This window comes from Scardinius erythrophthalmus, assembly GCF_964197995.2.
Source record: "Scardinius erythrophthalmus genome assembly, chromosome: 13".
NCBI lineage: Eukaryota > Metazoa > Chordata > Actinopteri > Cypriniformes > Leuciscidae > Scardinius > Scardinius erythrophthalmus.
Window position 1 is genome coordinate 4576484 of NC_138233.1, and position 25000 is coordinate 4601483.

Sequence of the window (25000 nt, forward strand, 5' to 3'; positions counted from 1 at the left end):
TGTCCTAATTCAGCTCTGCACGAGTTGTTTGGTGTCGCTCTGTTTACTTTTAGGATGCTTTTACAAATTTGGGTATGCAGAGTTTCGATTTCCTCTTTTTCCCATTTTGAGAAATCTTGGGTTTTCAGAGGTCCCCATATCTCACTGCCATACAGAGCAATGGGTTCAATTATTGCTTTTAGGATTTTTAGCCAGGTTTGAATTGGAATTTCATGCCGAATAGTGTTTTTAATCATGTAGAAGACTCTCATTGCTTTTGCTTTCAGTTCATTCACAGCCAGATTAAAGTTCCCTGTTGAACTCAGCTTTAGTCCCAGATATGTGTATTCGTGGGTGTGTTGGAGGACTTGGTTTCCTGCTCTGAAGACATATTTATTTATGTAAATATATATAATTATATATAATATAACTGATATCCGTGCTGATATCTCTCTCTCTCTCTCTCCCTCTCTCTCTCCCTCTCTCTCTCTCTCTCTCTCTCTCTCTCTCTCCCTCTCCCTCTCCCTCTCCCTCTCCCTCTCCCTCTCCCTCTCCCTCTCCCTCTCCCTCTCCCTCTCCCTCTCCCTCTCCCTCTCCCTCTCCCTCTCCCTCTCCCTCTCCCTCTCTCCTCCAGGCGATGAACATCGTGACGTCGGTGTTGTTGCTGTACTGCACTGAAGAGCAGGCGTTCTGGCTGCTCGTGGCTCTGTGTGAGCGGATGCTGCCCGACTATTACAACACCCGAGTTGTCGGTCAGTCACACACACTCAAACACATGATGCCAGCTGTGGATTTCTGCGTGTGTATATGTTTGTCAGCAGTGTTTCCCTGTGTCAGGAGCGCTGGTGGACCAGGGAGTGTTTGAGGAGCTCACCCGCGAGTGTTTGCCGCTGCTGTACGAGCGCATGCAGGAGTTGGGCGTCATCTCCACCATCTCTCTGTCCTGGTTCCTCACACTCTTCCTGTCCGTCATGCCTTTCGACAGCGCCGTGCTGCTGGTCGACTGCTTCTTCTACGAGGGCATTAAAGTCATTTTCCAGGTGCAAAAACAGCAAATCTCGGACAATTTTCAGCACACAGAACAAATTTTCATTACACAAACAGAAACTTCATTATCAAAGACTAGTGCTCGGCAACGATTAATCACATCCAAAATAAAAGTTTGTGTTTTTACATAATATATGTGTGTGTACTGTGTATAATTATTTTGTGTATATAAATACACACATATGCATGTATATATTTAAGAAAAACGTGTTATTATATACAAAATATTTATATACAATAAAAATTATGTATAAATATACAGTATATACATGCAAATATTTCTTAAATATATACATGCATGTGTGTGTATTTATATATACAATATAAGTATACACAGTACACACACACATATATAAACACAAACTTTTATTTTGGATGCGATTAATCACGATTAATCATTGCCCAGCACAATCAAAGACCAATTAAATCATTGAAGGATCGTAAGATCGTAAGGCTAATATGAATCGAGCAGTTTAAACCTACAGACTGTAGGAGTGTCTTAAAGCAACAATTCCTAAAGAACGTGAGTGTTTGTACTAGACATGTCAATCTGGCTGACAGGTTGTCTCTGACTCTCGTCCAGGTGTCATTAGCTGTGCTACATGCTAACATGGATCAACTGCTGTCCTGTTCAGATGAAGGAGAGGCCATGACCATTCTGGGCAGGTGAGAGTGGCTAATACAACATTACATCATTCAGTATTAGGGGTGTGTAACTATATATCTTGTCAAAATGTATCGCAATACAAAAATGCAACTTTGTATCATGGATAGTGACAATATGTATTGTGTATAATTCAACCAAAATAAAAATCACTGTATGGAAATTTGTCAGAGTTATAGTGTCAGTACTACATTAAACTACTGTATATAATAGATCTGCACGATATTGAAGAAAAATGCGATATGCGATAACTTTCAGGGTTTCAGGTTATCCTACATTAGGTTTATTTAAAGGTGCATTGCGCAACATTTCATGTTAAAAATACCCGTTTTTCTAACCCATACATGCTTAAACAATTGCCTGATGGGCTGAATGAGCCCTTCTCTGATCACTGCGATTGCCTCTTTAATCCTGTACAGTAAAATAAATAAGAGGGATTCGGGTCGGAATTTGAGACTGGCCGTGACGTCATGCGCGTTCAGTTGCAGTGTTGCAGTTTCGCTTGTCGCCAGAGGGGGCATTGTTCTGCAAAAACTCAGAGACTTGCGCAATGCACCTTTAACAACAGAAACTGAATAATCAAATGTAAAATAAAACAGCTTAGTTTTCACTGTATGAAAAAAAAAAAAAAAAAAAAAAAATATATATATATACTGATTGTTATTAAAGCTACAAAAGTTAGTCAGCCAAGAGCAGTGAGTGATTTTTCTCTTTGTCTTTTGTTCATGACCCCAGTTATTGCAAGCCGTTGCGATATGCGATATATAAACATATAAACGCGATATAAACATTTGCAATATTTTGATCATTTCTGTATTGTGCAGACCTAATATATAATGTTGAATATAAGTGTAATAATGCAATGGCGGAATATTTGTGGGTCCTGATAATGCCAAATGTCTGATGGTACCAGTAAAAAGTGTCTGACATTATTTAAATATATCTAGTCAGAGACAGAGATCAAGCATATTCATCTTCAGAATCATGAATATTGTTATTCTGGCGTCTCTACTGTCCTGATTGGGTTTCCAGCACTAAGTCCAAGTCTATTCATTTACACTACAATGTAATATCAAATCTAGCATTTAGCAGTCCATTTTTTTTGTTAATCTTTTATCATATGTCTTGGAGTATCGCAATAAAATCGTATGGTGAGTTCAGTATCGTGATATGTATTGAATCGTGACATGAGGATATCGTGGGGACAAGCTTCTGTCTTCTGATTGATAGTTTAGACTTTTATAGCGAGTAAAAGGCAATTGTAAACGTCCTCCTTCAGCTCGTGCTTCACGTGTCTTTCTGCTGTGAAATCTTCACCGATTACACATGTAAATGTTAGAATAACTAATATTTTAAGATGAACACTTTCTGGACTGAAGCAACTTAGGTTTACTTGTTTATCCATATATCATTTTTAGAAAGATCATTTTCAAATGTGAGTATTAAATATGATCATCAGGTTTATTTGTTCATCTCTCAATCATCATTGAATTGCATTGCATTATATGTTTTAAAACTACAGAGCTTTGATCATAAAACTAAGCATATCTATATGATATTCATATGCATTTTATGTAAATATCTGCTAAACTGCCATAAATATCTCATTGATTTACATAAATTTACAGAATTTCATCTTTTTGTGCATATAAATATCAGCATCTGCACTAAATTGCATATTTTTGCTCAGTTTGTGCCTCTGAATAAAACCGAGGTGTTTGAGCTCCATATCATACTATATATGAGACATAAAGGCCTGATGTATCAATATGTATACTTTTTTTTTTTTTGATGCTCAACAAAAACACTTCAGTGTCTTTTAATAATGTCTCTAAATGTTCAATAAACGGATTTTTCTGACTATTGTTTTATTTGCCCTCTTCTTCTGTGTGTGTTCTGTGAATATGTTCTTAATAATATGTGTGTGTTGTCATATGTTTCTCTGTCCTGTAGATATTTGGATAATGTTGTGAATAAGCAGACTGTTTCTCCGCCCATCCCTCACCTTCATGCTCTGTTGACCAGTGGCAACAACCCTCCACCTGAGATTGACGCCTTTGAGCTCATTAAAGCGTCCTATGAGGTGAGGGGGCGGGGCCTAGTGCTTGTTTTCCTGACCAATGAGACTCTTTTGAACTGAGTAAGTTGTTTCTGTCTAATTGCAGAAGTTTGGTAGCTTGCGTGCCGACGTCATCGAGCAGATGAGGTTCAAACAAAGGTTAAAGGTCATACAGTCGCTAGAAGACACGGCCAAGAGGAGCGTGGTAAGTGTGTGTGCGTCGAGAGGACATATTTGGCGATCTTAGACGTTTCCACGTGTGATCCTGTGTGTGTGTTTGTGATGTTCAGGTGAGAGCCATCATGACAGATTCCGCTTTCACTATTGAGGAGTTGGAAGAACTCTACGTTCTGTTTAAGGTAAGAGAAAACTCTGCATTTATTTATTTGATATTAATTATTATTAAGTAATAATAACTTAATTTATATAGACAATATTTGCATGCAGAGATATGTTTTGTATTAAAAACAATTATCACCTGAGTGTAATTTTAGAATTTTTGTCTTGTATTTAGCTTAAATCAAACGTCTTGTATAGTTTTTTTGTTAATTATATGATATTATGTCATTCAGTTTGTTCTTGCCATGAAGATAGACTTGCTGCTGACATGACGTAAAAAAAAAGTATATATATATATATAATTTATTTAAAAATATATATATATTATATTAATTTTATATTATTTTATATTAATCGTTGCCCAGCCCTAAACTGTGTGTTTGACTTGACTTGACTAAACTGTACTTGTGTGTGTGTGTGTGTGTGTGTGTGTGTGTGTGTGTGTGTGTGTGTGTGTGTGTGTGTGTGTGTGTGTGTGTGTGTGTGTGTGTGTGTGTGTGTCGAGGCTATCTGACTTGACTAAACTGTACTTGTGTGTGTGTGTGTGTCGCAGGTGATTTGACTTGACTAAACTGTACTTGTGTGTGTGTGTGTGTGTGTGTGTGTGTGTGTGTGTCGCAGGCGACTTGACTAAACTGTACTTGTGTGTGTGTTAATGTTTTTCTATCCCGGTGGGGACTTCAACCTGAATGCACACAGACTCATGGGGACTCATGTCACAGTGGGGACCTAAATTGAGGTCCCCATGGGTAAACAAGCTTATAAATCATACAGAATGAGTTTTTTTGTAAATGTAAAAATGCAGAAAGTTTTTTGTGATGGGCAGGTTTAGGGGTCGGGTTAGTGTGTGTGTGTGTGTGTGTGTGTGTGTGTGATGGGTAGGTTTAGGGGTAGTGTTAGTGTAAGGGGACAGAAGATACAGTTTGTACAGTATAAAAACCATTAAGTCTATGGAGAGTCCCCACAAAGATAGTAAACCAGACGTGTGTGTGTGTGTGTGTGTGTGTGTGTGTGTGTGTGTGTGTGTGTGTGTGTGTGTGTGTGTGTGTGTGTGTGTGTGTGTGTGTGTGTGTGTGTGTGTGTGTGTGTGTGTGTGTGTGTGTGTGTGTGTGTGTGTGTGTGTCGCAGGCGACTTGACTAAACTATACGTGTGTGTGTGTGTGTGTGTGTGTGTCGCAGGCGACTTGACTTGACTAAACTGTACTTGTGTGTGTGTGTGTGTGTGTGTCGCAGGCGACTTGACTAAACTGTACTTGTGTGTGTGTTTGTGTCGCAGGCGACTTGACTAAACTGTACTTGTGTGTGTGTGTGTGTGTGTGTGTGTGTGTGTGTGTGTGTGTGTGTGTCGCAGGCGACTTGACTAAACTGTACTTGTGTGTGTGTGTGTGTGTGTGTGTGTGTGTGTCGCAGGCGACTTGACTAAACTGTACTTGTGTGTGTGTGTGTGTGTGTGTGTGTGTGTGTGTGTGTCGAGGCGATCTGACTTGACTAAACTGTACTTGTGTGTGTGTGTGTGTGTGTGTGTGTGTGTGTCGCAGGCGATTTGACTTGACTAAACTGTACTTGTGTATGTGTGTGTGTGTGTCGAGGCTATCTGACTTGACTAAACTGTACTTGTGTGTGTGTGTGTGTGTGTGTGTGTGTGTCGAGGCGATCTGACTTGACTAAACTGTACTTGTGTGTGTGTGTGTCGCAGGCGATTTGACTTGACTAAACTGTACTTGTGTGTGTGTGTATGTGTCGCAGGCGACTTGACTAAACTGTACTTGTGTGTGTGTGTGTGTGTGTGTGTGTGTGTTGCAGGCGACTTGACTTGACTAAACTGTACGTGTGTGTGTGTGTCTCGTCGGCTATTTGACTTGACTAAACTGTACTTGTGTGTGTGTGTGTGTCGCAGGCGACTTGACTAAACTGTACTTGTGTGTGTGTGTGTGTGTGTGTGTGTGTGTGTGTGTGTGTGTGTGTGTGTCGCAGGCGACTTGACTAAACTGTACTTGTGTGTGTGTGTGTGTGTGTGTGTGTGTGTGTGTGTGTGTGTCGCAGGCGACTTGACTAAATTGTACTTGTGTGTGTGTGTGTGTGTGTGTGTGTGTGTGTGTCGAGGCGATCTGACTTGACTAAACTGTACTTGTGTGTGTGTGTGTGTGTGTGTGTGTGTCGCAGGCGATTTGACTTGACTAAACTGTACTTGTGTATGTGTGTGTGTGTGTGTGTGTGTGTCGAGGCTATCTGACTTGACTAAACTGTACTTGTGTGTGTGTGTGTGTGTGTGTGTCGAGGCGATCTGACTTGACTAAACTGTACTTGTGTGTGTGTGTGTCGCAGGCGATTTGACTTGACTAAACTGTACTTGTGTGTGTGTGTGTCGCAGGCGACTTGACTTGACTTAACTGTACGTGTGTGTGTCTCGTAGGCGATTTGACTTGACTAAACTGTACTTGTGTGTGTGTGTGTGTGTGTGTGTGTGTGTGTGTGTGTGTGTGTGTGTGTGTGTGTGTGTGTGTGTGTGTTGCAGGCGACTTGACTTGACTAAACTGTACGTGTGTGTGTGTGTCTCGTCGGCTATTTGACTTGACTAAACTGTACTTGTGTGTGTGTGTGTGTGTGTGTGTGTGTGTGTGTGTGTGTGTGTGTGTGTGTGTGTGTGTGTGTGTGTGTGTGTGTGTATGTGTGTGTGTGTCGCAGGCAACTTGACTTGACTAAACTGTACTTGTGTGTGTGTGTGTGTGTGTGTCGAGGCGACTTGACTTGACTAAACTGTACTTGTGTGTGTGTGTGTGTGTGTTGCAGGCGAAGCACATCATGAGCTGTTACTGGGGTTCGAGCAGCACCGCAGCGGAGCGTCACGACCCCAGTCTGCCGTATCTGGAGCAGTATCGCATCGACTGCGGGCAGTTCGTCCAGCTCTTCTCCGCTCTGGCACCCTGGAGCTGTGGCCTTCACACACACACACTCTCCAGCCGACTCTTCCGCCTGCTCGACCAAAACAAGGACTCTCTCATCAACTTTAAAGAGTTTGTCACCGGACTCAGTGAGTACATGCTTTCACTCCAGAGCTTTTTAGCTTTTAGAATCAGAGTTTGATTAAAGTTGAAATGAAACAGAAGTTGCGCTGGTCTTTTCTTCCCTATTGTGTCGTATATCCGAGTGAAACGCTTCTGGAACAAGGACAAATGTGGGCGGGGCTTGCTTTTGTCTGTGTGGAATTGATTGGATGGTTGTGGTTTGCTATTGGTGGATCTCATGTGAGTGACAGGTTGCTCCGCCCACATCATCAGAGAAGAGAAGAGATGCTGCGAGAGGAACTTATTCTGCTATTATAATTTTGCTATTTATTACTATGCTTTTATTGTTAAATTGGTGCATGTAAATGAAAATGATTAAATATTGTTCTCTTCATATAATAACGATCAGTGAAAGTTTTAATTCCGTTTAAACCATTAATAATTTTGAATCTACTTTGCAACAGTTTGGTTGCATATTATGAATATTTTTATAGAAAATGGAAGGTTTAAATACCTGCATATTAAATAATTAGTCAACAACAACTTAAATCAAAGACTAAACTTGTGTATCTGAGCTTGTGATCGCCTTGTGTGTCTCTCAGGTGGGATGTATCATGGAGATATGACGGAAAAACTCAAACTTCTCTACAAACTCCACCTGCCTCCTGGTACGTTCAGTCACATGACACTTTTACTAGAGTGTGACAGTGCAAGCAAAAAGCAACACGCAAGATATTTTTGGCAAATATGGTTAGTGTTTTTATTAGTATGATGTGCAGAGGAACTGTGTGTGAATGACACCAGTGAACATTACAGCAAACATCAGCACGGCGTGAGGAAACCAGATCGATGCTATCAGCAAACACTCTTTGAGAGTGTGTGTGTGCGGGTGTGAGTGAGTAAGTGTGTTTAGGCTAAATAAAGTGAGAAAGCAGATTGAAGAAAAGATAAGATGGTTTGTGAAGCGGGTGTGTCTGTAACGTGCTGATCTCTCTCTCTCTCTCTCTCTCTCTCTCTCTCTCTCTCTCTCTCTCTCTCTCTCTCTCTCTCTCTCTCTCTCTCTCTCTCTCTCTCTCTCTCTCACATACACACAACCTCTCTCTCTCTCTCTCTCTCTCTCTCACACACACACATACACACACATACACACAACCTCTCTCTCTCTCTCTCACACACACACACCCTCTCTCTCTCTCTCTCTCACACACACACACATACACAACCTCTCTCTCTCTCTCTCCCTCACACATACCCCCCCCCCTCTCTCTCTCAATTCAATTCAATTCAATTCAAATGAGCTTTATTGGCACAATATTGCCAAAGCAATAGACATATACAAACATATACGTACATGTTGATACATAAAAGTGAACAATAATAAAAAAATTAATAAAAAAAAATACATTTCAATATTATGCATAAATATATCACAATAAAAAAATAAAATAAATAAATAAGTCCAGAGAGCAGTTTAAGGGGAAAGAGGGTTCAGCCCTTGTCCCTCATATGATGGCAGGAAGACACATACTGCGCTGCCAGGAGAACACACTCTTCTTTCTCTCCCAGAATATAAGACAGTTTGTCTATGAGGCTCGTTTGTTGGAACTGGGGTAAAATCTGAGCTATTCGTGTGAAATATCTCTCTCTCTCTCTCTCTAGCGTTGTGTCCAGAGGAAGCAGAGTCGGCGCTGGAGGCCACACATTTCTTCACTGATGACGACACACCACAGGGTACACACACTGACACACACTTACTCCCTAAACATCAGTTTAAGTCCACGTTAAAGAAATGCTCCAGGTTCAATACGAGTCAAGCTCCACAGAATGAGATATTTAAAAAAAAAAAAACAGAAATCATGGTTCCAGTAATGAGTTTTCAATGGAATATCATTGACTATGAGGGTTTAAAATCTCCATGAAATCTTAATGCACACAATTGGTTTTATTGTAAACAATTCATCTGTGCATTTTAATATATACATGCATGCATGCATACACACACGCACACACACACTCACACACACACACTTTCTTGTACATCTATCTTTATGAGGACATTCATTGATACAATGCAATCTCTAGCCACTTACCCTAACCTTACCCATCACAACTAAGTGCCTAACCCGACCCCTGACCCTACACCGACCCTTGACCTCATTATAACCTTATCCCTAAAACCAAGTCTTGACCCTCAAACAGGCCTTTAAAGACTCTCAGAGACTGAGGACCGGACAACATGTCCTCACTTTACTCTCTCTGTCCTCACTCCAATGGTCTAAAACTCAAACTGGTCCTCACCAAGATTGTTGTACAAGTACACACACACACACACACACACACACACACACACACACACACACACACACACACACACTGTATGTTTATATAAAATTAATGTATATTATAAAATATATTAAATAAAATATTGGTCAGATTAATTATTATTACATATTATCTATCCGTCTATTGTTCTATCATTCTATCTGTCTGTCATCCATCCGTCCGTCCGTCCGTTCAAAACAATTACATGTACATTTTTATTGTATGACATTTATCACATTCAGATGTACTGTACTCGTCACACAGCGCTCACTCTTCACCGTCCAATCAACAACCGCCAAATCAAATCAAACCCGTCCTTGTTTTTTTGTTGTAATTTCTCTGTAGAATGTTATAAATATACAGTACGGTATTAAAGTAGATCGCAACTTCCATTTCATGCCGACTTTTAAAAGCCAAAAAAAGTCAAATTTTCTGTTTAGAAAATTATTTTTTCTTATTTAATTTATTTTCGTGGTCTCTGTAAATACAGTTGTTGCTGTGGAGGGATGAGTTCAGACACCGCTGTGGAGCCTCACTCGTATCGAGCGGACCGTGTTCTCCTTTAACACTCTCTGAGAGAATATTCCAAACAAATGTGGACAAATAGTTCTATGAGTAATATTATTTTTAATGAGCATGTTGTGTCTGTTCTGTCCCGCATGAATCTGTGGATGCTTCGCTCCAGGTTTACTGATGATAAATAATTATTAATCTTCTCATTTTCCTTATTTGTTGTCTTCCTTATCTCCCCCTCTTTTTCTTTCTTTCTTTCTTTCTTTCTTTCTTTCTTTCTTTCTTTCTTTCTTTCTTTCTTTCTTTCTTTCTTTCTTTCTTTCTTTCTTTCTTTCTTTCTTTCTTTCTTTCTTTCTTTCTTTCTTTCTTTCTTTCTTTCTCATGTGATCACTCCAGATCCTCCCTTCCTGTCTCATCTGGACTTCCTGGCACAGGAAGTGACCTCAGGTTTGTCTCTGTCTGTCATCTCGAGTGTGTGTTTTTTCTCTCTCTCTCTCTCTCTCTCTCTCTCTCTCTCTCTCTCTCTCTCTCTCTCTCTCTCTCTCTCTCTCTCTCTCTCTCTCTCTCTCTCTCTCTCTCTCTCTCTCTCTCTCTCTGAGGGTGTTTTTGAGCATCAGTACAGATGAATCTTTTTTTTCTTTTTCTTTTTTTACTAACCACCTCTTCTATCGGTTTTGGTGTTTTCCAGTCTGCATTTCACCCTCTCACTTTCACATGGCATTATCTCACCTTTGTGGTTTTCTTCTCTCTTTTTATTTTTAGCCATGGGTTTTATTTCATGAAACCTTTCTGGTGGGCATTTTTAGGTGGTTAATGGCTAAATGTCATTATCATGTTGGTGTGTGTTAATGCAGCATTAATGTCTTCACAGGAGAAGAGCTGAGAGAGGCAGGAGACGCATCGACAGCCGGAGACACCGATGACAGAAAAGGTTCACGACCTGATAAATACTCTGCTTTTCATGACTCTGGTTGTTGTTTTAAAGGCAGCGTCTCATCGCAGCTCATGTGTGTTTTCAGAGGAGAAGCCAAAGGACTATAAGTACTATCTGAGAATGTGGGCCAAAGAAAACGAGCCAAAGAAAGAGAGTATCAAAGATCTGCCACGAATGAATCAGGTGACCAACATTCACTGATCTCAAACTCACTGACTTCATCATCATCATCACATGGGTGTCCCTGAGGTTTTTCCACAGTTTTTTTGCGTCTTCAACTCAACACAGTGCGTTTTGTAATGTCAATACACATTACATGTAACACACGAAGTAACAAGTTAAAATCATTCGGCTAGAAACTGTAGATATCACACAAAGAATGCATACTAAAAGTATACATAAAACTCTATCCCAAATGTAGTTTAGCCTGCTAGCCTACACAGCACAGGACTATACAACGACTAAAACCATCACACAACATACTCACAGTCGTGATGATAACCGAGTTGGTTGGCAATTCTATGCCACGCATTGTCTTTCAAATCGTTGTCCTTGTAGTATGTGATTGGCTGAAGCCTTTTCTGTCGCCACAAAAGTAAAAAAAAATCGACATCGAAGCGTAAAAAAATAAAAGTTGTTTTTCCGCCGCAGCTGATTCGCGTTCGGTGTGGAAGCACTCATTACACAAACAAAATCAAAAAATAAAACCATCGCGTGAATTATTCGTGCATCAAAATCACGTCCAGTGTGAAAGGGCCTTTACACTCCAGCTGAATGTGGCCCAAAGCAAAGTGTTTTTACCCCTTACAATTAAGCGTAAATAAATCAGATACGTATCTGATCAAAGACACAATTTCTATCTGATCTTTTTTTTTTTTTTTTGCAGTAATTTCAATGTGAAGAATCAGATCTGATGTCATTTTTCATTGCTTGTCATAATTGCATGCTCGATTTACCTTAGGCGTGAACCCTAAAGTTATTTATGAAGTTATTTTGTTTTACGTTCACAAACAGGTGTAAAAACACGACATGAAAGAGGATATCTGAAAAAGCATAATAGCGGCAATTTAAATCATTTTAATAATTATATCTGACCTAGTCAAAGTCCAATGAATTTTAATTTGATGTACTTTCCCATCAAATCAGTATTAAAAGTAGCGGTAACACTTTACAATACGCTTCATTAGTTAACATGAACTAAGCAACTTCAGCTTTTATTAATCTTAGTTAATATTAATTTCAACTTTTACTAATACGTTATTAAATCAAAGTTTGTATTTGTTAACATTGTTCATGTTAGTTCACAGTGCATCAACTAAACAATGAACAGCTGTATTTTTATAAACCAACATTAACAAAGATTAATAAATACTGTAACAAATGTTACTACATTAACTAATGAACCTTATTGTAAAGTGGGTTACACTTTATTTTAAGGTGTCATTGTTACAGTGTAATTATATTTTTAAGTACTGAGTAATATTAATTAACTACATGTACTTACGGTACTATAGGGTTAGGGTAGGGTTAGGTTGAGGGTTAATTGCATGTAATTATGCTTAATTTACTCTTATTACTATGGTAAGTACATGTAACATGTAACAAGGATGCTAAAATAAAGTGTTACCAAAGTAGCAACCTTGTACTGCAGTGTTTGGCCAATTAAAATAGCCTTGACATGAACATGAGTGACTTTTTCATGTGTTCTTCATTTCCAGGAGCAGTTCATTGAGATGTGTAAGACTCTCTACAACATGTTCAGCGAAGACCCCATGGAGCAGGAGCTTTATCACGGCATCGCCACGGTGGCGAGTCTCCTGCTGCGCATCGGAGAAGTGGGCAAGAAGTTCAGCAACAACGGGGGAAAGAAAGCCGAGGCCTCCACCGTCGACGCTCTTCAGCCGGAGAGAGAGGACTCATCCGGGGAGGGAGGATCAGGACAGTCCCTGGTCTCAAAGGCCCTGGCGGAGGCCCAGCTAGAGACGCCTCCTCCTACAGCGTCCGGCTCTGACGAAGAGGCCAAAGACGACACGTCGGTTTCGTCGTACTCCGTGGTGAGCGCTGGTTCGCTGCAGTGCGAGGACATCGCCGACGACACGGTTCTGATTGGCTGCGTGGGCGGAGACGGGGCGGATCGGAGGCGGGGCAGCGCGCCGGATGCCGATTGGTCGATCACATTCGAGCAGGTTTTAGCATCGTTCCTCACCGAGACATCGCTGGTTGACTACTTCGAGAATAAACACGACATCCAGAGCAAAATAAAGGCGTGCAAGTCTCTGAGAGCGGTTGAAAGACAGATCAGCACGTCGAGCGATCTCGATTTCTCTCTGACCACACAATGATTACACTCATACACACATGCATGAACACACAAACACACACATACAGATATGTACATGTATGTCCGGATGCTGTCTGTAGGAGTTTGATACTTCTGTGTCATAGTCTACAAATGGATGTTTAAAAAAAGACCACGTTCCATCCTAGTGTCCGGGTTTTGCTGGGTTTCATCGTCTGAACGCGCCAATGGTCTGGAATGGAGGATTATGGGATATGGCCCATACAAATCTAAATATATCTACAGGAACTGCATATATTACTCATACAGATTAGGAAATGAAACATCACACTAAGTATTTGATTTGCACACTCGTCTTGAGTCCCAGGTAGGAATGAGGGCGATTATCTCGCACTAAAAGTGTACGTCACTAATGCTTTCTTGCACGTGTGCTATAGCTGGATATATATCGGTGTATTTGGCGGTAAGAAGTGTCCTTTAGGTGATGAGGCGTCGACCTCATAATGCTCACTTTTACTCTTTAGACTCTTCAGATTCACTTTGACCCCTCAGATGGAAACAGTTTTGCACACAGCTTTGGTTCAAAGACATGTTTCTGTGTGTTAAAAATCGACGTTATCGTTTTTAACTAAGTCATTGCCTTGCTTTAATGATCAGACTCTTACCGTTGGTCGAGGGCAGCGTTGCACGGGTTTGTTGTGGTGTTGAGATCATTACAGTGCGTTTATTGTCAGATGTGTGTTTGCCAGAAGCTACACAAACGTTACAACGCTGGCTTGTCTTAGTCGTCCGAACCGTAACGAGAGGTACAGTAAAAAATGTAGCTGATTAATTGAGCACTATTAATGGCCTTTACCATGCAATCTTGTTTCTTGTTTATTCGCCACACTTTTTTCTGTTGTCAGGCCAAAGCAAGTACAATCTTTGGGCTTCATTCATGAAAATCAAGCAGAGCGAATTTGTGCAAATCACTCAATTTTTATGCAAATTGTAACATTGAAATTAATTTAACCTTCGTAAATTGGATTGAATGCACTAAAACATTTATGCAACCATATCTGAGTAAACTAATGAGTAAATTAATGTAAATCGATACTTTATCAACATTAAAATGATGTACATTGTTGTATTAAATCATTTTACAAATGTTTTTTTTAGGCATCCCGTGTTGAAATAAAAGAAAAAATTCTGTATAATTGAATTATATTTACATAAATTGATACGTTACATTTAATTAAACCATTTTTATATAAATCATAGCATTAAATTAAAAATAAGTTGTAAAAATTCTGTACAATCGTTCGTTGATTTACACAAATTAGTTCTGATTGTGTTTTATAAACTAAGCCCTGTTACATTTATTTTGGAAAATGCAATAAAAGTTGCAAACTATATTTCCGTTTCTTGATCGTTAAGCTTCTTTTGTATCAAATTTAGAGCTCTGTAACCTTTGGCCTGGAGATTTCTTGAGCCATAACGTTATGTTCTAGAACTATTTAAAGAAGGTTCATGATTAAAAAAGAACTTTCTCGGTGAATCTAGAACCTGTTGTTTAAAAACAGGCCTGATCTTTAATCACATGACTGAAAGAGAGTCTGGACGCTTGCATTTAATGAGATGTAGTCGAGCTTCTTAAAACTGTAAATAGTTGCATATCACATTCTAATATCAGAAGTTTTAACGTCAAATCGTTCGCGAAGATCGTTCTTGTTTGTTTTCAGTCATGTATCGCTTTGCTTTTGTTTGTCGCGTTTCTATTCTATATTTGTGATTTTTAACAATTGCTTTTGTACCAAGTAAATTAGCTTTAAATTAAGCCTGTTCGGCTCAGTAACGAACAAAATCTGAAAGGCTTCAGTATTATTATTTTCAGATGATATGTTTAAAGAGCTTTAAAATATGAACATGATTTAAACAAGGCCGAAGATAACATTTGAACCAGTAGAAATGAGAGATTTTAAATCAATAATGAAGCATTAAAATATCTAAAAATGTTTTTAAAATTGGATTATAGCTGCAGAAGGAGGCGGCTCGGCTCTTTTCCCCATCTCCGCTATGAAACACACGTCATTTCCGGTGAATCTGATTGTGAATGAGTCTCCCGTGACCTCTGTCTAACTGTGAAAATAACTGGCTTCACTTCACTGTGTTTCTAATTAACTATGTTAATTAATGCACAAACTAACACTGTTTCCACTTTCATCATGCGTTTTGCAAAAGGAGTGAATTGTTATTCTCTTTGTGGCGAGTTTCTCCTCCTGTAGGCTTTCTGTCTGTGACCTGCAGCTGTTATTATCTGATGTCCAACTCATCTAAAAGTTGTTTAAAAACTTATTGTCATAAAACCAGTATTGTGTAATATTATGTAATAAAAATCAAGTTCAAGTCAGTGCGTGTTTAGTGTTTTCATGCACATTTGCTTATAGGGAGGCCTACACTATTTGACTGTTGGCCCTCTAGTGGTTAAAAAACAAAACTGCATGCATTTTGTGGAAGAACATTGTTTTGGTTGTGCTTCGGCTCTGTGTGACTGTGAATATAGTTCACTGTTCCTGTGTTTATATCTCACGCTGATGATCTGAAGACGTTACTGGCCCTGTCCCTCTCCGAATCCACACTTGTGTATAATAATGCGTAATGCTCAGCAAAAGTGCACAGAGAGTGCATATCGGCACTCATGAGCACCCTTCTGAAACCTAAAATGTGACCCTGGACCACAAAACCAGTCATATGGGTCAATTTTCTGAAATTGAGATTTATTACATCATCTGAAAGCTGAATAAATGAGCTTTCCATTGATGTATGGTTTGTCAATATTTGGTCGAGATACGACTATTGTAAATCTGGAATCTGAGGGTGCAAAAAAATCGAAACATTGAGAAAATCTCCTTTAAAGTTGTTCATTTATGTTGGCGATTGTGCAGCATTCACTCACAGAAATACATGTTTTATATATTTACTGAAGGAAATTTACAAAATATCTTCATGGAACATGATCTTTACTTAATATCCTACTGATTTTTGGCATAAAAGATCATTTTGACCCATACAATGTATTGTTGGCTATTGCCACAAATATACCCGTGCGACTCGAGACTGTTCATGTGATCCAGGGTCGCAAATGGGACACCCTATGGTCTCATGGGCTTAATGGACAGCGCACACAATGGCCATTGTAAGTCCACAAGTGCACATGAAGTGTGCCATTTTTAGACAGGGACACTGTAGCTTTACCCATTAATATACAAGGTACTTAGAGAAATTAATATTAATAAATAAATTCTAGCACAGCGCTACAACAACCATTATGAAACGAGCCTTCACAATAGATGCTTTACAGTAAATTCTGCTAGAGAGATACATATGGCAATTAAACTGTTCAATAAAACACCTCTCCTGTTGAGTAATAAAAACCATCATCCTTTACGTTTAACTTTTTCAAATCCCTCAGTTAGTTCTCCATCTCTGAAAAGCCAAGCTAATGTTGATTCTTGTTTTATTACGAGCTCTGACTCTTTTTAAACGGGTGATTTCCCGGAGGTTGTAGATTTTAGTCCTCCACGTCAAACTTTCTCGCTCGTTGTGATGACTAACCTCTTTAGGTTTTTTTAGAGGAATATGAGACGAATATGAGACGCACACAGGAGAAAGACGCATGTACGCAATTTCCCCCCGAAAACCATCTCGTCAGGTCTAAAATATAAACACTTATAATAGGCTTAACATAGTGAAAATCATCTTTTGGAAGAAGGATTGATGATGTTGACTTGTTATTTACATTTATGCATTTGGCAGAAGCTTATATCCAAAGCGACTTGCGTTGCATTTCAAGCTACACATTTACATTCTTATCAGTTCTTGCTTTCCCTGGGAATCGAACCCACGACCTTGGTGTTGCAAGCGCCAACGCTCTAGTGTTTGAGCTCCAGGAAAGCTGTTAATGTTTTGTTAATTAAATAAATAAAAAGTTAGTGTACCTTTAACCTGAGTTGTCCCAAAAGCGCCTTATTGCATAGTCTTCGAGAGAACGACAAACCATTGTAATCATAGTCATGATTGAAAATAAATGTGCCAAGAAACCTCTTATGAAAAAACACTGATGACTTTTATTATATGAGCAAAATTAGAACATCAGTTGTTACAAAATTGTAAAAAAAAAAAAAAAAACGTATAGAAAAATAATAATACTAAAATATTAAAAGCGTTTAAAGAACAGAAGGTTTAAATATGTACAAGCATAAAAGCTTCATGCAGATTCATGTGAGTGAAGGATAAAAGCACAATGCAGTTGGAAATGTGTAAAACCTCAAGCGTTTGAGACGTGATTGTGAAAGATCTCGCAGCACTGGAGAGACAGCAAGCGTTTTTGTCAGATGCATGCATGCAAAAGTAGATCTATAAATGTCTTGCGCATTAAACATCAAAGCTCATACATCTGTGCATACTGTTGCAAAGCCTCTCTATGAGAATATCAGCTTTCAGAATAATCACATGAATGTGTTTGTGTGTGAAATGTAGCTTTATCCAGTCATATAAGTTGTTTTGGTAACACTATATTTTACAGTGTCCTTGTTACACTTTACATGTACTTACCATAGTACTAAGAGCAAATTATGCATAATTACATGCATCCTAACCCTATAGTAAGTACATGCAGTTGCTTAATATTACTCACTACTTAAATATATAATTACACTGTAACAATGACACCTTAAAATAAAGTGTAACCGTTGTTTTTAATGCTGAGTTTGCATGCACGACGCTGCGGTGACCCATCGGTCTTCAGTCTGGCTTGTCATTGGCTGGTCCCGGTTGAAGGCTCACAGGTTGTTGGCCTGGATGATCTGCTGGAGGATGCTGTCTACATCAATGGTGTCGTAGCTGATCCCCTGCATATCCAGGTCTGGCAGGATGGAGGAGAGCAATGCCACCACGTTTCGCCGGATGGACCGCAGCCTCTCCAGAGTCACACTGCTGTGAGGGAGGAGCAACAGAGAGATGTTCATGTGCTGTATATATACAGGGAAAATACAGTGAAGTTCAAAGTTTGGGGTTGGTACGACTTTTAATGTTTAATGTCTCGCATGCTCACGAAGGCTGCACTTATTTGATGGAAAAAAATAGTAAAAATTAATTAAAATACCCGTTTTCTATTTAAAGTGTAATTCATTCCTGTGATCAAAGCTGAATTTTCAGCATCATTACTCCAGTCTTCAGTGTCACATGATCCTTCAGCAATCACTCTAATAACTGATGCTCAAGAAACCGTGATTATTGATTGACTATTACATGATTATTATCAGTGTTGAAAATAGTTGTTCTGTTTCATATTTTTTTATGGTTATTTACTTCCATTCCTATTACTACTACTTTCAAATAATGCATCATTGCTATAAAATATATATGATCTGAATTTTGTGTGTGTATATGTATATGTATGTATATGTGTGTGTATATACTGTATGTATATATATATATATATATATATGTATGTATATGTGTGTGTGTATATACTGTATGTATGTATGTATGTATATATATATATATATATATATATATATGTGTATGTGTGTGTATATATATATATATGTATGTATCATGTATATATATACTGTATATATATATAATGTATGTGTATGTGTGTATATGTATGTATCATGTATATATATATGTATGTATGTATGTGTGTATATATATGTATGTATCATGTGTGTGTGTATATATATATATATATATATATATATATATATATATATATATATATATATATATATATATATATGTATGTGCGTATGTATATATGTGTGTATGTATATGTTCAGTATATTTTTAATTTAAATTGACTTTAATTTAATTTATTTCATTCAATTCACAGTGCTGTAAAATTGATCACATCTAACATAAAATAATGTATAGATAGATAGATAGATAGATAGATAGATAGATAGATAGATAGATAGATAGATGCACACACACAGTATAAATACACATGGTCAGAAAAAAATCTTAAAATACAATAAAACTTTTAAAGCTGTTTTGTAATGATTGACACACACACACACACACCTACACACCTGTTGTACGTGAGGTTGGGTGTGTTGGTGCTCTGGTCTCTCCTCTCTAGTGTGTGTCTCTCTGTCTGTGTCACTCGTGTGTGTCTCTCAGTCCTCCGCTGGCTCGGGTCCGAGGACAGCGACTGGCTCTCGCTCTGGAGTTTGGCTAATGTCTTGCTCCAGTACAGCTCGTCTCTGGGACTCGTCTCTGCCTCCTGTTGGATCGGGGATGAACTGCTCCTGTTCGCCTGTTCCTCCGATGATTTCGGCTGATTAAAGGTATTTAACAAGGTTTGTGCGATATTTAATTAAACATGTTTTGTTAAAAACTGCACAGTGTCTTACTGATTTCAATGATTCACAACTCCAAATTGAACTAATGACTCAAAATAATGAACGAATGACAAATTATACAACTACTATAAGTATATCAAACTCAGATACATACAGTACCGAGTACCAATTGTTATTTTGCCAAGAAATGTAAACTATTAAAAGTTGGATATATAGTACATCTTACTTTACCAGCGTACATACAGTATATTATATAGCAAATCTCATTTGCATTAATGTTTATTGTTATGGCCACAAAATGTAAACTTTATTATCACAGATATATAAAAAGTTGGATAAAAATTATATACTTTATCCGCACACATACACATAAAGCGATATATACAATATAGCAAATCAAAACTGCCTGATTTTTAACTTAGTAGCAAAATGTAACTATATTCTCACCCTCCTCTTTATATAAAGTTGGATATATAAGTATGTCCAATATGTTATGTCCAGTATGTTAACTACAGGGTGGGCCATTTATATGGATACACCGTAATAACATGGGAATGGTTGGTGATATTAAAGTCCTGTTTGTGGCACATTAGTATATGTGAGGGGGCAAACTCCTCAAGATGGGTGGTGACCATGGTGGCCATTTAGAAGTCGGCCATCTTGGATACAACTTTTGTTTTTTCAATAGGAAGAGGGCCATGTGACACATCAAACTTATTGGTAATGTCACAAGAAAAACAATGGTGTGCTTGGTTTCAACGTAACTTTATTCGTTCATGAGTTATTTACAAGTTTCTGACCACTTATAAAATGTGTTCAATGTGCTGCCCATTGTGTTGGATTGACAATGCAACCCTGTTCTCCCACTCTTCACACACTGATAGCAACACCGCAGGAGAAATGCCAGCACAGGCATCCAGTATCCGTAGTTTCAGGTGCTGCACATCTCGTATCTTCACACCATAGACAATTGCCTTCAGATGACCCCAAAGATAAAAGTCTAAGGGGGTCAGATCGGGAGACCTTGGGGGCCATTCAGTGTGTGAAGAATGGGAGAACAGGGTTGCATTGACAATCCAACACAATGGGCAGCACATTGAACACATTTTATAAGTGGTCAGAAACTTGTAAATAACTCATGAACGAATAAAGTTACGTTGAAACCAAGCACACCATTGTTTTTCTTGTGACATTACCAATAAGTTTGATGTGTCACATGGCCCTCTTCCTATTGAAAAAAACAAAAGTTGTATCCAAGATGGCCGACTTCTAAATGGCCACCATGGTCACCACCCATCTTGAGGAGTTTGCCCCCTCACATATACTAATGTGCCACAAACAGAACTTTAATATCACCAACCATTCCCATGTTATTACGGTGTATCCATATAAATGGCCCACCCTGTATATTATAGTTTAGCTCTAATCTGCTAAATGCAACAAGGCATGAAGATATTAAGATACTATAAACATTAACGGTAACACTTTACAATAAGGTTCATTAGTTAACATGAACTAAGAATGAACAATACTTCTACAGCATTTATTAATCTTAGTTAATATTAATTTCAACATTTACTAATACGTTATTAAAATCAAAGGTTGCATTGGTTAACATTAGTTAATGCACTGTGAACTAACATGAACAGCTGTATTTTTATTAACTAACATTAACAAAGATTAATAAATACTGTAACAAATGTATTGCTCATTATTAGTTAATACATTAACTAATGTTAACTAATGAACCTTATTGTAAAGTGTTACCACACTGACATCATGATTTGCTGAAAAGCTGCTCGTGAAACAGTGTGTATTGTGAAAAGCGTGTCTTTAAACTCTTAACCCTAAAACTGGCAATGCGATCTGGGTGTAACGTAGTTTTTGTCGTAAGAATGATTTTTTCATCAAATCCTTTTATCATTTATCACAGCCTGGTCTGTCTTGAGTATGCTGGTCACATGATTTGTTTAAAATGTCTTGTGATTAATTAGTCAGCCTGACCTAAATCCAACATGGCTGCCAGTGGTGCAGGACATTCAGATTTTGAGATAAATAAATATATATTAAACTTACTTTTCTTTTGAAAAAATAATACTAACACTGCTAACATTAATTATGAACATTGTCTTAAGGTGCTGACAAAGAAAATGTATAAAAATGTTGTTCATGTTGTTATTTAGCACGTTATGAAATATATGTTACACCTGAGTCACACTGCCACTTTTGGGTATAAAAAAGGGATTAACTTTGTATTCATTTTTGTAACAATCTTTGTATTCTGAGGTAATTTTTTTTTTTTTACAAATTATATAATTTACAGGTTCAACTGATACAGCCTGTCTGTCTTGAGTATGCTGGTCACATGATTTGCTTCAAGTTATCTGTGATCAATTAGTCAGCCTGACCTAAATCCAACATTTTTTACCATTTTACCAACTTTTTATGGTAACGCAAGGTCCAATTTCAAACCGGTTTTCACAGGCTGAATCTTGAGTTTGTAAGCTTTCCAATGATATATAATATGTCAACATTATATGAGTTGAAGTATAGGATATAATTGTTTTAAACATGCAATGGCAGTTACAGTTATAGATTTGGTCCTTACCCTAAACAGGCAATGTGATCTGGGAGTCACAACTCATAAAATCCAAAATACATAACATTTTTCAAAAATTATTTTGGATATGATTTACTTAAAGGTATAGCGGAGGATTTTTTACTTCCGGGTGGATCACCTATATACTATTGGTCCTCCTAATTGTCAATCATTCTTGTGAATCAATCAAACTTTTCAAAAAGTGGAGAGGGCGGGTCTTATCTAAAATTCGGAAAGATCCTCCGCTATACCTTTAAGTCCAGATGATATAAAAAATGACATGAAATTATTTGTTGCTTATCATTTTCTACTCTTGCCTGTTAAAAAGCATTTTAATTGTACCTGACAGACAGAAAGTTCCTCGCTTGACGTCGTGTTCAGTCTTTCGGCGTTTTGCTCACATGACACCGAATTCCCGTTTTGCGCCTCGACCGCGGTGACGTCAGAAGGCCCGCCCCCTTCTGCCTCCGTTACCATGGCAACCTCCGGCTCGCGGATGCCCAGGATCCGTTTCAAGCGCTTGGCTTCCCGCTCCAGCTGAGCGAGTCTCTGAGCGAGAGCGGCGCGATCCGAACCGTCGGTCGGCAGCGGGGACACGGGCTGAAACCCGGAGCGGCTGAGAGGAGTGACCACCACCGTCTGAGCCGTGGTCATGGAGGAGTGTGGAGAGAGCGGGTGGAGCGGGACCCTGGGCTGGTCTTTGGGCATCTGTGGCCCCTGAGACGTGTGGGGCTCCACGGGGCCCTCGAGGTGAACACTGTCCTCCTGAGACGTCGAATCCACGGCCGGAGATGTGTTGGTGTTCGCCTCTGATTCTGATCCGTCATGCGTTTTGTCTGGTGTTTCCGTCTCTCCCTCAGACGGGACGTCTGGAGATCCAGCATGGTTTGGGGATTTATTGCCCTTTTCAGAGGATGAACATGGTTCTTTCCTTCTTTTTCTACAAAATAAGTTGGCAAAATGAGTGAAAAGTTAGTTAAAACTAGATTCTCTGATGCCATGGAAGCCAAATTATGATGATTCCCCTTTCTGGGATCCACTAAATTATAGAAGATGCTTTATATTTCCTTATACCATGGGCTGTTTAAATACTCGATTCTGATTGGCTGGAAGGTGTGCAGTAAAACCGTTTAATGCACAGGTAGTTCCAGTCAGTTTGATTACAGTTCGAAATTAATCCGCTACATTGGTAACCATAGTAACACAGATACACTTGCAAGCAGAGTGAGAGACGCATATGAAAACGTTTAGGTAGGCTAAATGGATGATTTTTGAATATCGTTTAATTTGTATCAGTGTTGCCTGTCATTCATAAATAATTGTAATAAATCCAATTAAAGAATCATTAAGTTAGCTATATGCTTAAGCAACGAGGGGACTGCAGTAGCTGCTAGACTTTAAATAAGAGATCGACGCACACAGGTAGGCTAACGTTAACTCGCGCACGCATCTCTCTCTCTCTGTTCCTTCTCCTTCAGTTCTCTGTCTCTCTCTTTTAATAATGAATTTAAATAAATGTGAATTCATTCAAATAAAAGCAATCCGATGGCTCTACTTTATTTAAAGCGGACGGAGTGCAAGAACTGACGAGCCTTAACTTAAGAAATAACCGTAATTTTTACACGTCTGTTAAAAAATTACACTGTAAACATCAGTTACAGCTTTAACTTATTTTTAACTTGGCAAATAACCAATCTTCGCCTCTACGTCGTGCATTAAAATCCTTTAATGCATGGCTAGCCGTGGATTATCCCTTACTTGTATTAAGACCCACGTATACTGTAATAAATTAATATATATATATATATATATATATATATAATTTCTAATAATTTAAATAAATATATACAATTTCTATATACATATATCTAATTTATTTATTCAATTGAAAAAATGAAAAATTGAAAAACATTTTTTTTACTTTTGTAGTTTTAAATATAGTATTTAGTTATATTTACTTAATCACTGTCTTTTATCTTCCCACCATTATTATTCTCAGTACAATAAATTAACAAATCTTAACTTTAAAAAGCAGACTGAAAAGTAGTCATCAAATCTTTAATTTATTTTTCATTGATCACTTTTTTCAAAGCTAAATTTTTCTTTTGAATAATCATGTACAATTATATAATTTCTAATAATTTAAATATATACACACAATTTCTAATAATGTGTATATATATATACATATATATAATTTATATATATATATGTAATTTATTTATTCAATTGAAAAAATGAAAAAATGAAAAAAATACTTTTTACTTTTTTTCTAGTTTTAAATATAGTTCAATACATTTTAATTTAATTTTACATTTTTTATTTTATTTTAAATGTTAAATTTAATTTTTAATTGAATTTAATTCATAGAGGGTCGTCCCCTTGAGTACTGAGTCCTACATTTAGTCTCCGCCACAGAAACATAAGAGAGTTTGTTAAGCATGTCACATGAAATCTAATGCATTGACCAAGCGTTTGCGTCTGCGTGTGTGTGATGAGATGAGACGCCTGTAAACGTGTGTATCTGTCAGACCTCGGGGAGGGTGACGACTCTTCCTCTTCTGTGACTCCATCCTCATCTGTATCCTGTGTATCTGTCGTCATGGCAACGGTGACCTCATCCTGTTTGCTCACTGATGTAGGTTCAGATAGTCCTCTACAGAGAGGTCGCACTGGGCTTTTAGTCATCTACAACACACACACACACACACACACACACTTTTTATAGTCTGAAGTGAGACCAATGTGTCTAAACCAAAATGAGAAGTGGAGTTTCACATTAATGTAGATCATTTCTATAAATGCCTCTGTTTGGCCAAAGAGAAAGAACTGCAGCCATGAGAGACAGCTACTAAAACACTGGGTTTCATCAACACACTAGTGCTGTCTGCAA

The 25000-nt window shown here is 38.2% G+C and overlaps 2 protein-coding genes across 3 annotated transcripts in view; one reads left to right on the top strand and one right to left on the bottom strand.

Annotated features, from left to right (window-relative positions):
* The window catches only part of tbc1d9b (TBC1 domain family member 9b), a 42103-nt gene extending 26552 nt beyond the window's left edge, over positions 1-15551 (top strand). Inside the window, exons 11-23 of one of the 2 annotated variants that reach the window (XM_081382246.1) lie at positions 614-731; positions 817-1019; positions 1610-1692; positions 3644-3773; positions 3856-3954; positions 4040-4108; positions 6879-7119; positions 7696-7761; positions 8753-8824; positions 10325-10375; positions 10800-10859; positions 10948-11045; positions 12581-15551. In XM_081382246.1, coding sequence (XP_081238372.1) covers positions 614-731; positions 817-1019; positions 1610-1692; positions 3644-3773; positions 3856-3954; positions 4040-4108; positions 6879-7119; positions 7696-7761; positions 8753-8824; positions 10325-10375; positions 10800-10859; positions 10948-11045; positions 12581-13204 — 1914 coding nt within the window. In that variant the 3' untranslated portion in view covers positions 13205-15551. The remainder of the gene's footprint in view (positions 1-613; positions 732-816; positions 1020-1609; positions 1693-3643; positions 3774-3855; positions 3955-4039; positions 4109-6878; positions 7120-7695; positions 7762-8752; positions 8825-10324; positions 10376-10799; positions 10860-10947; positions 11046-12580) is intronic. The other variant, XM_081382247.1, reaches the window with a different exon arrangement.
* Positions 15552-17240: 1689 nt separating this feature from the next.
* Positions 17241-25000, bottom strand: part of LOC308700583 (MORC family CW-type zinc finger protein 3) — a 22374-nt gene continuing 14614 nt past the window's right edge. Inside the window, exons 14-17 of the mRNA XM_081382248.1 lie at positions 24641-24795; positions 22450-23047; positions 19236-19483; positions 17241-18135 (exon numbers count right to left, since the gene is read on the bottom strand). Of these exons, the coding sequence (XP_081238374.1) occupies positions 17982-18135; positions 19236-19483; positions 22450-23047; positions 24641-24795 (1155 nt within the window). The 3' untranslated portion in view covers positions 17241-17981. The remainder of the gene's footprint in view (positions 18136-19235; positions 19484-22449; positions 23048-24640; positions 24796-25000) is intronic.